The 17,539-nt window shown below is 37.6% G+C and overlaps 1 protein-coding gene across 1 annotated transcript in view; it reads right to left on the reverse strand.

The window, feature by feature from the left end:
* LOC143641697 (uncharacterized) overlaps positions 1 to 17,539 on the reverse strand; it is an 89,296-nt gene that overhangs the window by 12,667 nt on the left and 59,090 nt on the right. The window contains exon 4 of the mRNA XM_077109422.1: positions 7,573 to 7,659. Within this exon, the coding sequence (XP_076965537.1) occupies positions 7,573 to 7,580 (8 nt within the window). The 5' untranslated portion in view covers positions 7,581 to 7,659. The remainder of the gene's footprint in view (positions 1 to 7,572; positions 7,660 to 17,539) is intronic.

Here is a 17,539-nt window from a genome sequence, read left to right on the forward strand (position 1 = left end):
ATACAAGAAATAGAGATAACTTCTTGCACCCTATAAGATCATAAATGAAAGAAATAAGAAGTTAATGACAAGAAACAAACCTTTTAATGCCTGGAGGTTAAAATATACAACTTTGGATTAGGATTGGATCACAGATACAATCAGGGGAGAAAAAATTTCAGAAATAAATGGGAACAGGGATACAATACGTCAAAATTCATTGGGTTAGTAACACACATAAATAATTTATGTACCTATATGTCAATGGCAAATGAACTGAAAAAGAAATTAGAAAAATATCCCATTCAAATTAGCCTCAGAAAACAATAGAATACTTTGGAATATATATAAGGAAAGGTATGAAATAGTTCTACAATGAAAACTACAGAATACTGAAGAAAGAAATTAAAGACCTTTGAAGATGGACAGATCTCCCATGCCCTAATTCTGCCTATCTTAGGCAGAATTAATATTGTCAAATTAACCATACTACCCAAAGTGCTTTGCAGATTCAATGCAATTCCTATAAAAATACCAATGAGTTCCTTTGTAGAAATAGAAAAATCACCCATAAAACTCATTTGGAAATATTAGAGAATCAGAATAGGCAAAGCAGTCATTAGCAAGAAAAGTGATGCAGGAGGCATCAAAATCAGTACCAGAACCATGACAAAGAAGAGAAGACACGGAGAAAAACCCACATAAGTACAGTTATCTAATATTATAAAACAGCACCAAAAACAAACACTGAAGAAAAGATAGCATTTTCAACAAATGGTGCTGGGAAAACTTGAAATACACATGTAGCAAAATGAAATTAAACCCCTACTTCTCACCCTGCACACAACTCAAAGTGGATCAAGGACTTAGGCACTAGAACATAGAGTCCCTGCAACTAACTGAAGAAAAAGTAGGAATGTAAGCTTAGGATCTTACTCTCTTAACAACACCAGTACAGCACAAGAAGTAAAATCAAGAATCAATAAATGGGATGGAATCAAAGAAGCAGCCTTTAAAATTCTTCTCAGCTCAAGAAACAATAATATGAAGAGAAAGCCTACTGAACAGGAGAAAATCTTTACCACCTGCACCTCAGTTTCAGCATTAATCTCAAGGATATATGAAGAACTCAAAAACTTTATACTACTACTAATAATAATATTAATAATAACAACAGCAAGAACAACCACCCAATCAATAAATGGACTAAGGATCTGAACAGACACTGCACAGCAGAAAAATACCATCAACAAATATATGAAAAAATGTTCATCTTTAGTAATTATAAAAATGCAAGTCAAATCTACACTGAGATTTCATCTCACTTCAGTCAGAATGGCAATTATCAGGAATTCAAGCAACAATAAATGTTGGGGGGAATGTAGGGAAAAAAAGGTTCATTCATACCTTGCTGGTGGGAAGGCAAATTTTCTATTTATCATTATGGAAAGCAGCATGGAGATTCCTCAGAAAACTTGGAATTGACCCAGTTATCCCACTTCTCAGTTCATTCTCAAAGGATTTAAAGTCAGAATACTACAGTGATGCAGCCACATCAATGTTATAGCTAAACTATAAAATTTGTCTAAGTGCCTTTCAACAGATGAATGAATAAAGAAAATGTGGTATACATACATAACCAGATATTACTCAGCCTTAAATAAGAATGAAATTATGGAATTTGGTGGTAAATGGATGGTGCTGGAGAATATCATGCTTAACAAAATTAACTAATCCCAAAGAACCAAAGGCTGAATGTTTTCACTGAATTTCAGATGCTAATTAACAATAAGGGTTGGGGTTCCTAGGGATGAACAGAGGTACTGTGGATAAGGCAGAGGGGAGTGAAGGGAGGGGGAAAGGAATGGAGGTAGGAAGAATAGCAGAATGGATCTGACATAATTACCCTATGTGCATATATGACTACATGACCAGCATGAGTCTACGTCATGTACAACCAGAAGAATGAGAAGTTATGCTCCATTTATGTATGATGTGTCAAAGAGCATTCCACTTCCATGTACAACTAAATAGAATGAATAAAAACTGTTTTTAGGTGCTCAGTAAAAAAGAAACACATATCAAATAACTGTAAAGGATTAAAAGGTGTATCAAAGATGAAATCAGAATTAGAAATCACCTGATCCAATCCACCTATTTCATTAATGAAAAACCTTATTATAATACTAACATATCCCCAACCACAAAAAAATGAGAAAGTCAAATAATTATCAAAATTATACTACATATAGAATTATAGTTCACATGTGAAAAATACTGTGATACATACAAGAAGAATAAAATTTTATAAGATGAAGGCAATCCTCATACTACAGACATTTTCTGGCTTAAAATTGGCACCCACGCTTCTCAAGGAAAAAAAGATGATGGACATGGAGTCAAACTAATGGAGTTCCCTCCACAGCCATCTGTTTTCTTCTCTGGCTTAGTATCCTTCATCCTTACCGCAAGTTATACTATTCCACCACAAGGATGAAAGATCACCCAAAGGATCATGGCAGGCACAAATGAGGAACACCAAAATTGGAGGCAAACGAGAAAGGAGGGCTGTGCTATTACTATCATCAATATGATGGACTAACACTTGCTTCCCTGTGTGCCTAATGCTAGGAATTCAAAAAGAAGTGAGATAATATGAAACTTTATTCAGCCATAAAATAAATGAAATTATGTCATCTGCAGAAAAATGGGTGGAGACCATAATATTAAACAAAATAAGTCAAACTTAGAAGATCAAAGATCATATGCTTTCTCTCATATGTACAAGCTAGAATGGTAAAAGAAATAGAAAGGTGTTGGGGATGATCTCAGGAAAATCAAAGGGAGATAATTAAAGAAAAAGACCAAGGGTTGAGAGGTAGGCAGGGAGGGAAGAAGTGCTGGGAAGCAATATTGGCCAAATTATATTGTTAAATTTTGTGCATGTATAAATATATAACACAAATCCTTGTTATGTACAATTATAATGCACAAATTTTAAAAATGCTGAAAAAAAATAATATCCAGTGTGAACTGATTGTTTCAGCTTAAAAATCTACAAATATCTATAATCATTTTATGATGCTCTGTCTCTTGGAAGCCCTATTACATACGTACACATGTATGTATAAGTTTTTCTGCATATTTATATTACTGTACTAAACATAGACATAGATAGATGATAGATAGATAGATAGATAGATAGATAGATAAATAGATAGATAGATAGATTATGACACTCAAGACTTACAAAAGAACTCACCCTATTCATAAGCAGGGTGAGCCCCTGACCTTCTAAATGTGGACCCACTTAACTAAAGACAGCATGATTTATGCTCTTTATATAATGGCTTCTGGTTTTCTAACTTAAGTGCTTTTCATTTGGGTCCTTTATTTATTTTAACCCGAATTTGATATCCCTACAGATATATTCATGTTCTAAAACAGAAAGGGATAGACAACCTGTCCAATATTAAAAGTAAAAAAATATTGAATACCAACTAAAAATGCTATTATATATTTTCCAGCATCCAAAATACTGCTAAATGCGAAAATAGGTTCCAAGGAAAAACTTTCTGAATAACAAAGGAATAAGAATCAAAAAATAAAAAACTATAAAAGTAACCTTACCCATATACCTTATAAAGGCAACATAAAATGACTTACTTACATATCATAATATAGAAGTTATGGTAGCTTATAGTTATAGGTATTTAATTATAGGAGCATTTACTCCCTGCTGAAGGGCATTTATGGTTCAAGGACAGAGCCTCTGTTTCTACACTAATATCAATCATTCTTCCAACCACAGGAAAGTTCATTACTGAATTCTCATTCTGTGTCATATGGTCAAGTATTAATGAGAGACAAGGGAATGCCATTCAACTGTAATTGAGATGCTCATATAGTTTTAAGAATTTCATTAAATTCATGTCACTCTACTACAATCATTTTTAAAAGAATGGTTTATAAGTATGAAGAAGGAGTGATTCAAAATCTTATTTTATTACATCTACAATAGAAACATACCTTGATGGTTTTGATTCAGATACATGGTCAAATGTTTATATTTTCCATTGGGTAGAGTTATTTAATGTTCCATACAAATCCACAAAACATTTGCTTTTGATTTAGAAAATAGATTTAGAGGTAAAAGTATCTGTTATTGAAAAACTGTGTAGTGAATATGGCTCTCAAAATATCAGTGGAAAACATACTTATTATTTGTCTTGAGAAAAATATCACTTAATATTAAAACAACAGTTGCAAGATAATAATTGGAACAGCTCAGTGAAATTTCCCACAGTTGGTTAACAAGTCACAATATATAAACACCAATATAGCTGAGAAGGATATGAGTTGGTTCCAAAATGCATTTATAACTTGAAGTTTTTAATTTAAATTTTCCTTCTCTTCAAATCAAGTAGCCCAGACTGAAGAACTCTCCAAATCATTTGAGATAAGCTTATGTATATTAAATAAGAATATATACTGGAGGATCTAATGGATCAAATTTATAGTCTCAATCAATTTTTTCCAATTTGACTTTGAAAAGAAACTCAACATTGAAGCAAAACCAGTATAAATGAAAATGTAAATCTTAATATATAAAATTGAGATACATTAAGTTCCACTTCAAAATAGCCTTAAAACCTGAAAAAGAATAAACTGAAAAAAAACCAAAAGCTCAAAATTTTGATTAAAAAGTATCTCCTTCCCTGTTAATAATTATCTATTAATATAACTACTATACCATACAACAATTTTAAGAAGGAAAGTTTATTTTTGCTTACATTTTCAAAACCTTCAGTACATGGTTGGCAAACACCACTGCTTTGGGCTCAAGGTCAAATAGAAAATCTTGGCCAAAGTTGGAGAAGAACATAGAGATTCAGGCTAATGGTGTCAACCTTTTTGATAAAATAACACTAAAAAATTTTAAACATTAAAAATAAGATAGACATATACATACACTATACATAGAGAATCCCAAAGAAAAAATATTAAGATAAAAAGCAGCTCTGCAAGACATATTATAATCAAAGGACCTAACAATGGAAATAAAGAAAAATAGTAAAAGATACACATGAAAAACATTAGGTCACATTTATATAAAATTATATTTGTTTGTATAAATTTAATTATATTTATGTTTATAAGCTTCACTTCAAACTTCTCACCTCAGACTCTAAAATCAAGGGGGTTTGGAATAAAGTATTCCAAGCTTTGAATGTATATACTTACCAACCAAGACTGCTATGTCCAGCAAAGTTATGAACGGAACAAGGAATGACATGATCAGTGACATAATCAGACACAGAATGCAAAGGGTTGAATGTTTTATACCCTATGAAAAAGCTAGAGAGAAAAATTAAGAACAAACAGGGATCACATAAAAATAGAAAGAAGATCACACAGTGATGAGCCACCTGACTGGTTACAAAGACGTAAGAGGGTAAAGCAGTAGCTCCAGGATGAAATGTACTTTGGAATATATAAAAATGCCCTGAAGTTTCTGAGAATTCTCTCTCAATGAGGAATAAATTAAAAACAATATTTATGCCCTTAAAAACATTATATGATTTTAATCTATACTGTATATTTCATCATATGCTGGCCTGGTCAAGAATTATCCTTCCATATTTAGTACTTTAGAGCTAAGTTTTTAAACAGTGTGATAACATAAAAGGGTGGGATGGTATTCCATGTACTTATATTTTTGTGAGTGTTTAAACATTTTAATAACAATATATTTAAAAAATAAAAATAAGTACTGCTTCTGTGTAACAGTTGCCACCCTTATCCAGGTGCACTGTTGTATATTTGTCACCTCATCTATTCAGTAGGCCGAGACAGAATATCTCAACTTTGAGGCAAGTTTCAACAACTTAATGAGAGATTGGAACAAAAAAATTTTTTTAAATTAAAAATATATAAGTTCAGTTGTATGGTAAAGTGCCTCTGGATTCATTAAAAAAATATCAATGAAAAAGGTGGGGAGGGGCGGGGGATGTGGCTCAAGCGGTAGCGCGCTCGCCTGGCATGTGTGCGGCCCGGGTTCAATCCTCAGCACCACATACAAACAAAGATGTTGTGTCCACCAAGAACTAAGAAATAAATATTAAAAAATTCTCTCTCTCTCTCTCTCTCTCTCTCTTTAAAAAAAAAGAAAGAAAAAGGTGGGGAGGACATCACCACTGGGAGCTGTCCTAGGTAGTTACTTCAGCTTTCCTCCTGTGCACCCCACAGAGTTACACCCTCTCTTCCACCCAGGTTTCTAAATTTCGGAGAGAAGCTGTGGCTAACTGATTAAGATGTGAACTGCTGTATAATGTTCCTTTAGATTTACAAAACCCAGAATATCTAGTGATTTTCAGATAAAATCAGAATGTGTCATGCCTCTTCTTAGTCTTTAGATATATACCAACACAAAACAAGCAAATTTCTGTGACATTTACCATGCAGAAAGAAATATGTTGATTCAAAAAAAGTATAGGTACTAGCCCCAGAAAGTCAAGCTCCATTGTGATGGTCCATTCAGAAAGAAAGAAAAGGAAACACACCCTCAATGACTAAAGTTCTGCTTAAAGAAACCTCTTCCACTGCCTCACAATCCCATCTTTCTCTCCCTATAAAAATCCTTTGTGTCCCTGAGATTCCCAAGAGGACACTATGAGGATGACAGCACCCTCCCTCTACCAGTGTGCTGGATCTTCAGTAAACCTGATTTCTTTCCCACTAATTCACATCTCCTGACTACTGGTTTTCCAGTAATGAGGAGCCTGGACCTGGATCTGGTAACACCTGGAGTCTGCCAGTCTTCTCTATCACTGATGATGACTCCAAATTCCTTTTTAAAAACTCCCTTTTACATCATGTCTATAGGTTCATGTTTCAACAAATGATTCTTTTCTATTTTCAAAGTAACCCTTTTATACAGATAATGGTTTGTGAAAAAACACTGATTATGGAGTGCTTACACCCTGTAGCAACTCTTCAGGGTGCTAGTGATCAAAAGGTACAGCAAGGCATTTTATATACTTCCATAAGTGCTCAACAAGCTCACAAAATGCTCACACACCATTTACAGAGTGTAAAGAATCATGAGCCCACATACCTCTTGATGCACCACCTCTAGGGTGTAGGAGACCATCTTTATCTTCTCCCTGAAGCAACGGATCATTTTACCAACTAATCTGGAACCTCACACTTCAAAATGAACTTCCAACATTCTTATTACTCCTAGGAGGGTACTATTTGCCAGCTGTTGGACAAAGGTCAGGTGCCTCCCAGGATACTAGTTTTGTTTTCATCAAGTGTTCTGAATGAAGGATGTTGAACAATTCAGATAGTGGTGTTTTAACCATCTCCTAACCTCTTATCATTTTATATAAAAGGCACTGCATGTGCCACAAACTTTTATTCAACTACCCACTGATTGATCTCTATTAAATTTACTGATCATTTTGAAAGTTAATCAGTGGAGAAATTCACAGAGAGAGGGGTCCTGTCTAGTTATAAACCTGTTACTCTGAAGCACAATAAAATCATTCCCAGATATAAGGTACAGGAGAGAAGACCCTTTTTACTTACTCTTCCATATGCTTGTGGTCCTATGATTTTGCTTCTCTTATCTGTACCTGTGTCTTTTTTATGCATTTTCTTCTTTATTTTTTTCTTCTGATGTCAAATGGAAAAAAAGGGGAATAAAACAGGCAAAACAAATGACAGTTTGTAATAATACATATATATTATCAATTGAAACGAGAATACAGGCTTACTTCTGAGTTCTTTGAGTTCTTTCACTGACTGTTCTAACATCCTTCAGCTATATCTGTCAACTTTTGAATGAGGCAATTTGGTTTTTTTTTATATTACAAGCAGAGCCTCTCTCCATACCTCACCCACCCCAAACATCTGTATTTAGAAAATCAATGATGAATCCTAAACAATATTTTAAATTGTCAACATCTAATACTGGCAAAGAGGACATAATGCTAAACCATCATACTATCTGGGCCAGTGGGTTTTAATAAGAATGTCCTATTATCTCTATTCAAACAAACTGAATTCATTAGATTTTGGGGCCTGTTACTACAGCTTGGCTCAGGGAAAACACAAATAACAGTGCAGAACTAGGTTTCTATCTGTACTCTATGACTTACTGAAACTGGGATTTGGCTAAAGGGCCTACATTTTATGAACCTACTTTCATGATTTTAAATAGGATTATCACTGCCTTTATCTCTTGAAGGTATTATGACTCTTTAAATGAGCGTGACACACATGTAATTTATATTTTGCTTTCCATGTATCATTTATTATTGAACTGCTTCAAGAGGGACATGAGTTGCCCATTTACAAATCTTCTTTACAGCAAAGAAAACAATCAAGCATGTGAAGAGAACCTACAATGGGAGAAAAATTGTTGCCACCTGCACATCAGGTTCAGCATTCATCTCGAGGATATATAAAGAAATCAGAAAACTTAACACTGTAAAAACAAGCATTCCAATCACCAAATGGGCAAAGGAACTGAACAGGCACATCACAGGAGAAATGCAAATGGCCAACAAATATATGAAATAAAATTTCAACATCACTACAAATTAGAAAAATGCAAATTAAAACTACAAAGGCATTCTGTCTCACTCCAATTGGAATGACAATTATCAAGAATACAAGTAATAATAAATGTTGGAGAGGATGTAGGAAAAAAGTTCACTCATACGTTGCTGGTTGAACTGCAAATTGGTGCAACCAATACTTGAAAGCAGTATGGAGATTCCTCAGAAAACTTGTAATGGAGCCACCAATTGACCAAGTTATCCCACTTCTCAGCATAATAGACCCTATCAACCAAAGGCCAAATAATCTTAATGATATGTGAATACTAACAAATAATCAGGGGGGAGAAGGAAGGATCCATATTGATTGGATTAAACAGATGGGAATAAAAGAGGGTAGGGGAAATGGGAATAGAAAAGACAGAATGAATCAGACATAACTTTCCTATGTTCATCTATGAATACACACACATAGTGAAGCCCCATATCATGTTACAACCATAAGAATGGGATCCTAATTAGAATAAGTTATATGCTATACTCTATGTGCATATAATATTTCAGAATTCACTCTACTGTCATTTATATATCTAAATAGTGAAGAAAAATATTTTTTAATTCCATACTATAAACCCGCATAAAATGTTCAATGAAATTCTAGTAATCTAAATTTAGAAGAGTGATATTGCAACTTTTGGGATAATTGATGAGTAAATTTGAGCATTGCTATTTTATGCATCAATTCCTGCTCTAAGATTCTCAAAGAGGCAGCTACTAAAAGATTTGAAGTCCTTTGTAGTACTCTGGGACTATTTCTGGGAAGCAGTCTCATGTCTACACATGTCTCATTCTTCCTTCTCCCTCCTGATTATTTGTTAGTATCCACATATCATAAAGATTATTTGGTCTTTGGTTCTTTCAATGGACAGGTGGACCCATGCTACAGCTACACTGTGACTACAACCTTGTGTGTTCCATGTGCTTCTGGCTGGAGCACAACTTTACTGAGCTTCATATCCCAGTTTATTCAGTGTGAGTGATGCCTGTGTGTACCTCACAGTGCTGCCATGGGAAATACAGGGAATAGGGCACATTAAGTGCTCAATACATGCTCTGGGTTGAATAGTCATGTCCTTCCCAGCATATCAGCTTATTACCTCATCTGGAAATGAGGTTTTTGCACATAAAAATGTTGTATGCTTCCATAGTCATTGAGAGTGGGCTATAATCTAATGATTCATGACCTGTGCAGAGAGAACAACATGTGATAATCATGACAGAAAAAGGAGAGATGAATCTACATGTCAAGGTATGCCAAGAATTTCCTACAACTACTGAAAGCTAGAGGAGACAAGGAAAAATCCTCCTCTAGACCTTCCAGAGCAGATACCTTATAATTAATCAGTTTGGACTTCTAGACTCCACAACTGTGGTACAATAAATTGATTTTTTAGGACACCCAGGAAGTATTATTTTTCACAGTAGTCCTAGGAACCCAAAAGGGCCCATGTTTGGCTCCTCCTTAACACTCAGTGGAGGAGTTAGTCCCAGACTGATAGCTTCCTTTCATAAAAGGGAAAAAGAGGAATCCCATTGTCATCAGCAACATCCTGTGTCCACAAAGTCCTGCATAAAATATCATGAAAATGCAGTGTGGAATTCTAGGAGTAAACAATGTTCTAAAATTCACATGGAAATCAACAATCCAAAAGATGAGATTCTAAAAACTGATATGAAGACAGTGGTTGAAGTACAGAGATAGGGCTTCCAGTCTTCAGGGAAAAAATCTGAAACTGTGGAAGGCCCATGAGACTGGAAGATCCCACGAGCTCAAATTTATCATGGACATATGCAGGTGTGATCTAAGTAGGAGCTACAGTAGGTTTCTCTGTAGGGCACTGGGAAAAGAGGTAGGGAAAGAAGGTGAAGACTGGACCCAAGGAGGACCTTATATCACCTTCACTGCCCCTGAAATTTCTAGACCAGGGCCATCAGTTGGAAGTGTTTAGACCAGGAACTTTAGCAAACCCTGGGTGCTTATAAGGAATAAAGAAGGGCCACCCCGGGCCCTGAGTCAGACACTCTGAGTTAAGGCCCAGAAGTCTGAGTTTGAGTGAGCTCTCCAAGTGACTGTCATGTACCCTACTTGAGATGTACTGTTGTAGTCTTGAACAGATGGCCTGGGGTGAAAGTGTCAATTTTATTCTCCATAAGGACACCTGGGAATTACAGAATCATACCAATAGCTTTTCTCTTCCAAGCTTCTGACCCTTCATCCTAGTCTCTCTTAAAATCAAATATCCAAAAGAATATATGGCTGTATATACACAATAGAACATTACTCTGCCTTAAAGAAAAATCAAATTAAGGCATTTGGCAATACATTGATGGAACTAGGAACTATCAAGCTAAGTGAAATACGTCAGTCCCAAAAACCAAAGGCCAAATATTTTGTTTTATATGTGGATGCTAATACACAATAAGGGACAGGGAGGAAATAATCAAAGTTCATTGGAGTAGACAAAGAGGAATGAAGGTAAGAGAGCAGCATGATAATAGGAAAGACATGAGAATTAATTGAACATAACTTTCCTATGTTTATATATGAATTCATGACCAGTGAAATTCCACACCATGTACAACCACATGAATGGGATCCTAATTAGAATAAGGTATATCTCATCCATATATAATATCTCCAAATGTACTCTACTGTCACATAATTCTAAAAAGAAGAAATAAAAAAGGAGTAAAAGAACCTGGGGGAGGGAAGGAAAAAAAGGAAAACACTGGGGTATAATATTGCTTATTTTTATATTAGATTTATATGTGAATATGTAACAATAAATCCATTGTTCTGTAATACTATAATGCATTTACAAAAATATGAAAAAAATTAAAAAGTGGATAGTGGCACATGAACCTATTTGGAAAATCATGCCTTGGTTCAATTCCCAATTCCAAAAAAAATTTAAGTACATATATGTGTACACATATACATATGCGCACACACATGTATGTGCACGCACACACACACACACACATATACAAAATTTACTGTATAAACAAATTTAAGTACAAAAATACCATGATATAATCAGTAGATTCAGAAAAGCCTGTTCACAACACTCAGCACCCATTCAGGTTAAAAACACCAGAGGGACTAGTGATAGAAGGAGAAACCAAATGCCAAGATCAAACTGAATTTTAAAAAAAATTGAAACATTTTTTCTAAAAACAAAAACAAAACAAGGAAGTAAACTTTCACCACTCCTTGAATCCCCAGCAAGAGCAAACAGGCAAGAGAAGAAACTAATTTCATACACATAGGAAAAAGAAGGCCTGTTGCCTCTGTTTACTGATGACATGAACATTTTACTTAGATGATTTAAAATACTCCATCAGAAAATTTATAGTGCTGATAACTAATCTACTAAAAGAGATGATACAAGAAAATAATACATAAATCAATTGCAGTCCTATAAGCAATAGCAAACCCTCTTCAAAACAATTGAGAAAAATTATATCACAGAGCTTTACTAAATTATATCACAGAGCTTTACTAATTATATCACAGAGCTTTACTAAAAAAAAAAAAAACAGCATTATATTGCACCAAAGCAGACCTGAAAATGAATGGAAAAGAAAACACAAACAAACCCACAAACCCACATAGACAAAGTGACCTGATATGCGACACAGGGGCCAAAAATATATGTTGAAGAAAACAGAAACACTTTAACAAGTGGTGCTATGAATACTGGATATTCATATGTGAAAAACATAAAACTTGATCCCTATCACCCTGCATAAAAGCCAACTCCAAGTGTATCAAAGACCTAGGAATTAAACCAGAAACTCTACAGTTGCTTAAAGAAAATGTGGCCCAACACTCCAACATATTGACAAAATCATCAACTTAACAAGACCTCTAAAGCACAAGAAATAAAACTAACAGTCAATAAATGAGATGAAATCAAATTTCAAAACTTCTGCACAACAAAGGAAACAAGAATGTAAACAAAGAGCTTACGAATGTGATAAAATATTTTTCATCTGTTCCTCAGGAAATTAATATACAGAATAATAAAAAAAACTAAAAAAAATTAAACCCCAATTACTAAACGAAACAGGCACAAAATCTAAAACAAACATTGCTTAAAAGAAAAAATACAAGTGGTGTGTGTGTGTGTGTGTGTGTGTGTGTTTGTGTATAAATATACATAAAACATATTTAGGAATCAGGGAAATGACAATCAAAACTACAAGGAAGAGAAAGTCTGTTATAATGTCCTTGCTCTTTCCCTATACTTCAATAAAACTATTAGATTCAAAAAGAACTGCATGGAGATTTTATCTCACTCCACTAAAAATATCAATTATCAAGAATATTGTGCAGAGATCCACATATCAGACAGAACATTTGGGGGGAAAGGAAGAATAAAGTTTATTGGATTAGACATAGAAGGATGAAGGAAAAGGAGAGGATGGGAATAGGAAAAATAGTAGAATGAAACAGACATAACTTTCCTATGTACTTATATGAATTACACAACCTGTGTAACTCTACAGTATATATAGCACAAGAATGGAAAGTTATAGTCCATGTATGTATAATATGTCAAAATACACTTTACTGTACATACACCTGAAAATAATTTTAAAAAAGAAAAAAAGAATAATTCGTGGGGAAATGCAGTGTTGGTAGGACTTCAAATTAGTACATCCATTCTTGAAAACTGGATTAATAGCCTGTAGTAAGCCATTGTTGTAGATTGTGGCCGCCATTAGAAGATGGCGCCGGCTTCCACTGTGGCCTGTGATAAACAAATTCTTTTGTGGAGAGTTGGCACGCTATCCCTTGCCACCCTATAAGAAAGATCCACGCGGCGGCTTAAGATTGGTACGTGGGAGGCTTTATTAGGCTGTGCTTGGGCTCTCGGGGAGAGAGAGAGAGAGAGAGAGGAAGGTCACTAAAAGATACTTTAATCAAGGCCTGAATAAACTGCTGAAAGAAGATTCCTGAGTTGCGTCTTCCTTGCGGGCAAGGGGTCGCGACAAGTGGTGCTGAAAACCCGGGAACCAGAACTTTCAGCAGTCAGGGGTGGTGCACCAATTAGTCCCAGGTAAGTTGGGACCCGCAGGTAAAGCGGAGATCAGTCCCAGATTAATTGGGACCCGCGGTCAAAGCGGAGATCAGTCCTAGATAATTGGGACCCGCGGTTAAAGCGGAGATTAATCCTAGGTAATTCGGACCCGCTATCAAGGCGGCAGCTCCTCTGTAAAGCCAGAGAGAGCATTAAATCTTATTGCAGCTGCACTGTGTACTTTCGCTCTTACTTTCACTTTTGTTTTTTGTGTGTCTTTTGTTGTGTCATGGGTGCCGTATCTTCAAGTCCGCTTCTCCTGGCCCTAGATAACCTGTTACATTCCAAGAGCCTAGAAGTGAAACGTAGTACTTTACAGAGATTTTTACAGAAGACAGATATTGCTGCATCGTGGTTTCCGTTCTCGGGCAGCTTTACTCTGCCTAGCTGGGATAAGTTAGGCACAGACCTTGACTTTGCTTCTGAGCAGGGCATATTAGAGGGTGGGGTGATACCCCTTTGGAAGATGATCCGTAGTTGCCTTGCAGATGGCAGATGTCAGGAAGTACTTACTAAAGGACAAGAAGTTTTAGAGAAATTACATGAAGAAAGATCAGAAATGGCAGGCAGTGAGGTATTTCAGGAGGGTGGGAGTGTGCGGAGCGAGAAACAGGGGAGGAAACAATTATCTCCGGCAGGCAGTGACGTATTTCAGGAGGATGGCAGTGTGCAGAGCGAGAAACAGGGGAGGAGGCGATTGTCTCTGGCACGGAGTGAAATTTCAGGAGGAAGGGAATGTGCAGAGCGAGAAACGGGGGAGGAAACGCTTGTATCCAGATCTCAGTACACTGCGCACACTCCCATGCAAAAGTGGGTCAGAAGAGGAGGAGAATGAGCAGGAGGAGCTCGGGAGACTGTCTCGGCAGCTAGGGAGTTTAACTATGGGAGAAGGGAACAAAAATAAACAGGAGCTCAAGAAAAATGATCCTCCGGACCCGCCGCCGTACGGTGAGGGTGTTTCGAGGAGAGCTTTCCATGCCCAAACATGGAGGGCTGTTAACGCTGAGATGGGTCTTGCTTATCCAGTTTTCCAGGATGACAATAGGGGAAGATTCCATGAGCCCTTAGATTTCAAAATTGTGAAGACCCTGGCAGAGTCTGTGCGCACTTATGGGGTGGATGCCGCCTTCACATTAACTCAGGTGGAGAGTCTGTCTAGATACTGTATGACTCCCTCTGATTGGGCTAGCCTTGTTCGGGCTTGTGTTTCTCCAGGCAAATATTTGGACTGGAGAGCCTTTGTGCTAGAGGGTGCTGTAGAGCAGGCTGCCCAAAACTATGCGGCGGGACACCCCCATTGGGACAAGGAAATGCTTTTGGGACAAGGCAGATTTGCTAATCAACAAACAGGATACCCCCCTGAGGTATATGAACAGATCAATAACAGTGTCTCAACATATCATGTCCCATTGGGACAAGGAAATGCTTTTGGGACAAGGCAGATTTGCTAATCAACAAACAGGATACCCCCCTGAGGTATATGAACAGATCAATAACATTTGTATCCGTGCATGGAAATCACTCCCAAATAGAGGAGAAGTGTCTGGCAATTTAACAAAAATCATGCAAGGCCCCACAGAACCTTTCTCGGACTTTGTTGCTAGGATGGTGGATGCCGCAGGAAAAATCTTTGGTGACCCTGATAGAGCAATGCCCTTGATTAAACAACTTGTTTTTGAGCAATGCACCAAAGAATGTAAAGCAGCAATCGCTCCTTATAAAAACAAGGGCATAGAAGCTTGGATGAAAGTGTGTAGAGAGCTTGGAGGACCTTTAACTAATGCAGGTCTTGCAGCTGCTGTCCTTCAGATTGCAAAAGGGGGCGGTCCTGGTGCCGGAACATGCTTCCATTGTGGTCAATCCGGCCATTTCAAACGTGACTGTCCCAAAAAAGGCAATTTTACTGGACCTCCTCGTGGTGGCCCTTCTAATGGCCCTCGTCAACCGGGGCTGTGTCCAAAATGCAAAAAGGGGAAGCATTGGGCAAGAGAGTGTAGATCAGTGAGGGACATCCATGGACAGCCTATTTCAGCTGGGCCAAAAAACGGCCGAAGGGGCCCCCGACCCCAGGGCCCACGAATATATGGGGCAATGGAGAATGTCACACCCGAACCCGAGACATGGCCTTCTCTGCGCCATCCCATGAGATGTGGAGAGCCACTACAGGTGCCGCGGGATTGGACCTCTGTTCCACCTCCAGACTCGTATTAACACCTAAGATGGGAGTCCAATTGGTGGAAACTGAGTTCAAAGGGCCTTTACCCCCTGGCACTGTAGGTTTGTTAATTGGACGTGCATCCTCTATCCTACAAGGTCTTCATGTTTTCCCCGGAGTTATAAACCCTGATACTGTAGGGGCAGTAAAGGTTATGGTGGAAGCTCCAAGGGGCATTGTGTCTATCTCCCCAGGGGATCGGATTGCTCAATTGCTAATTTTGCCTAGTTTGCATAATCACTTCCCTGCTGACTCAAGGTCACGGACAGGAAATCAGATTGGTACCACCGGAGGAAATTGTGCCTATTTATCACTGGATATGAGAAATCGCCCCACTTTGGAGTTAAGCATAGAAGGTAAATCTATTGTGGGATTGCTGGACACAGGAGCAGATCGTAGTATCATAGCCCTTAAGGACTGGTCTAGGGGATGGCCAGTGTAGGCTTCTGATCAATCCTTAAGAGGACTTGGATATGCCCAAGCCCCTCAAATCAGCTGTAGACATCTATCTTGGAAGGACTCGGAAGGACACGATGGTACTTTTCAGCCTTATGTACTTGATTTACCTATTTCTTTATGGGGCCGTGATCTGATGAAAGACATGGGGTTCACTCTTAGTAATGACTATTCCCCAGTGTCTCAACATATCATGCAAAATATGGGGTATAGTCCAGGTCTAGGACTAGGAAGGCACCTACAGGGACGTAAGCATCCTGTGCAAGGTCATCAAAAGCTTAACAGGTTTGGTCTGGGTTTTTCCTAGGGGCCACTGGGGCTCAAATGCCCATAACATGGCTCACCGAGGAGCCTGTTTGGGTGCCTCAGTGGCCTCTTCCCTCGGTTAAACTGGCAGCAGCCCATGATCTAGTCAAAGAACAACTTTATTTGGGTCACATCCAACCTTCTACTTCTCCATGGAATACTCCCATATTTGTCATCAAGAAAAAATCAGGGAAGTGGCGCCTACTGCATGATCTACGAGCAGTTAATGCTCAGATGCAGCTTATGGGGCCCATTCAAAGAGGGCTGCCTCTGCTCTCCTCTGTTCCTCAAGGCTGGCATATAATTGTTATTGACATTAAAGACTGTTTCTTTTCCATTCCTTTACATCCTAGAGATTCACAACATTTTGCTTTCACCCTTCCCTCGTGTAATCACGAGGAACCAGATCAAAGGTTTGAGTGGGTGGTGTTGCCACAGGGGATGGCTAACAGTCCCACGATGTGCCAGATGTATGTGGGGAAGGCACTCGCACCTCTCAGACATAAGTATTCCTCCACCAAGATCATTCACTATATGGATGATGTGTTATTGGCCACTAAATTAGAACAGACAGTTTATGAGGCTTATAAAGAACTCATGATGCTGTTGGCTCAACATGGACTGCACATCGCACCTGAAAAGGTTCAAATGGGGGATTCTATCAGGTTTTTGGGAGCGACAATTGGGTATGACAAATTAAAACCACAAAAAATTACCATCAGGACTCAAGATCTCCAAACTTTAAATGATTTTCAAAAATTGCTGGGAGATATTAATTGGATAAGAGGATATTTACATATTCCTAATATTGTGCTCCAGCCTTTGTATGCTACTCTTAAGGGTGATCCAGATCTTGCTTCCCCTCGTAG

This window comes from Callospermophilus lateralis, chromosome 5 (assembly GCF_048772815.1).
Source record: "Callospermophilus lateralis isolate mCalLat2 chromosome 5, mCalLat2.hap1, whole genome shotgun sequence".
NCBI classification, from domain to species: Eukaryota; Metazoa; Chordata; class Mammalia; order Rodentia; family Sciuridae; genus Callospermophilus; species Callospermophilus lateralis.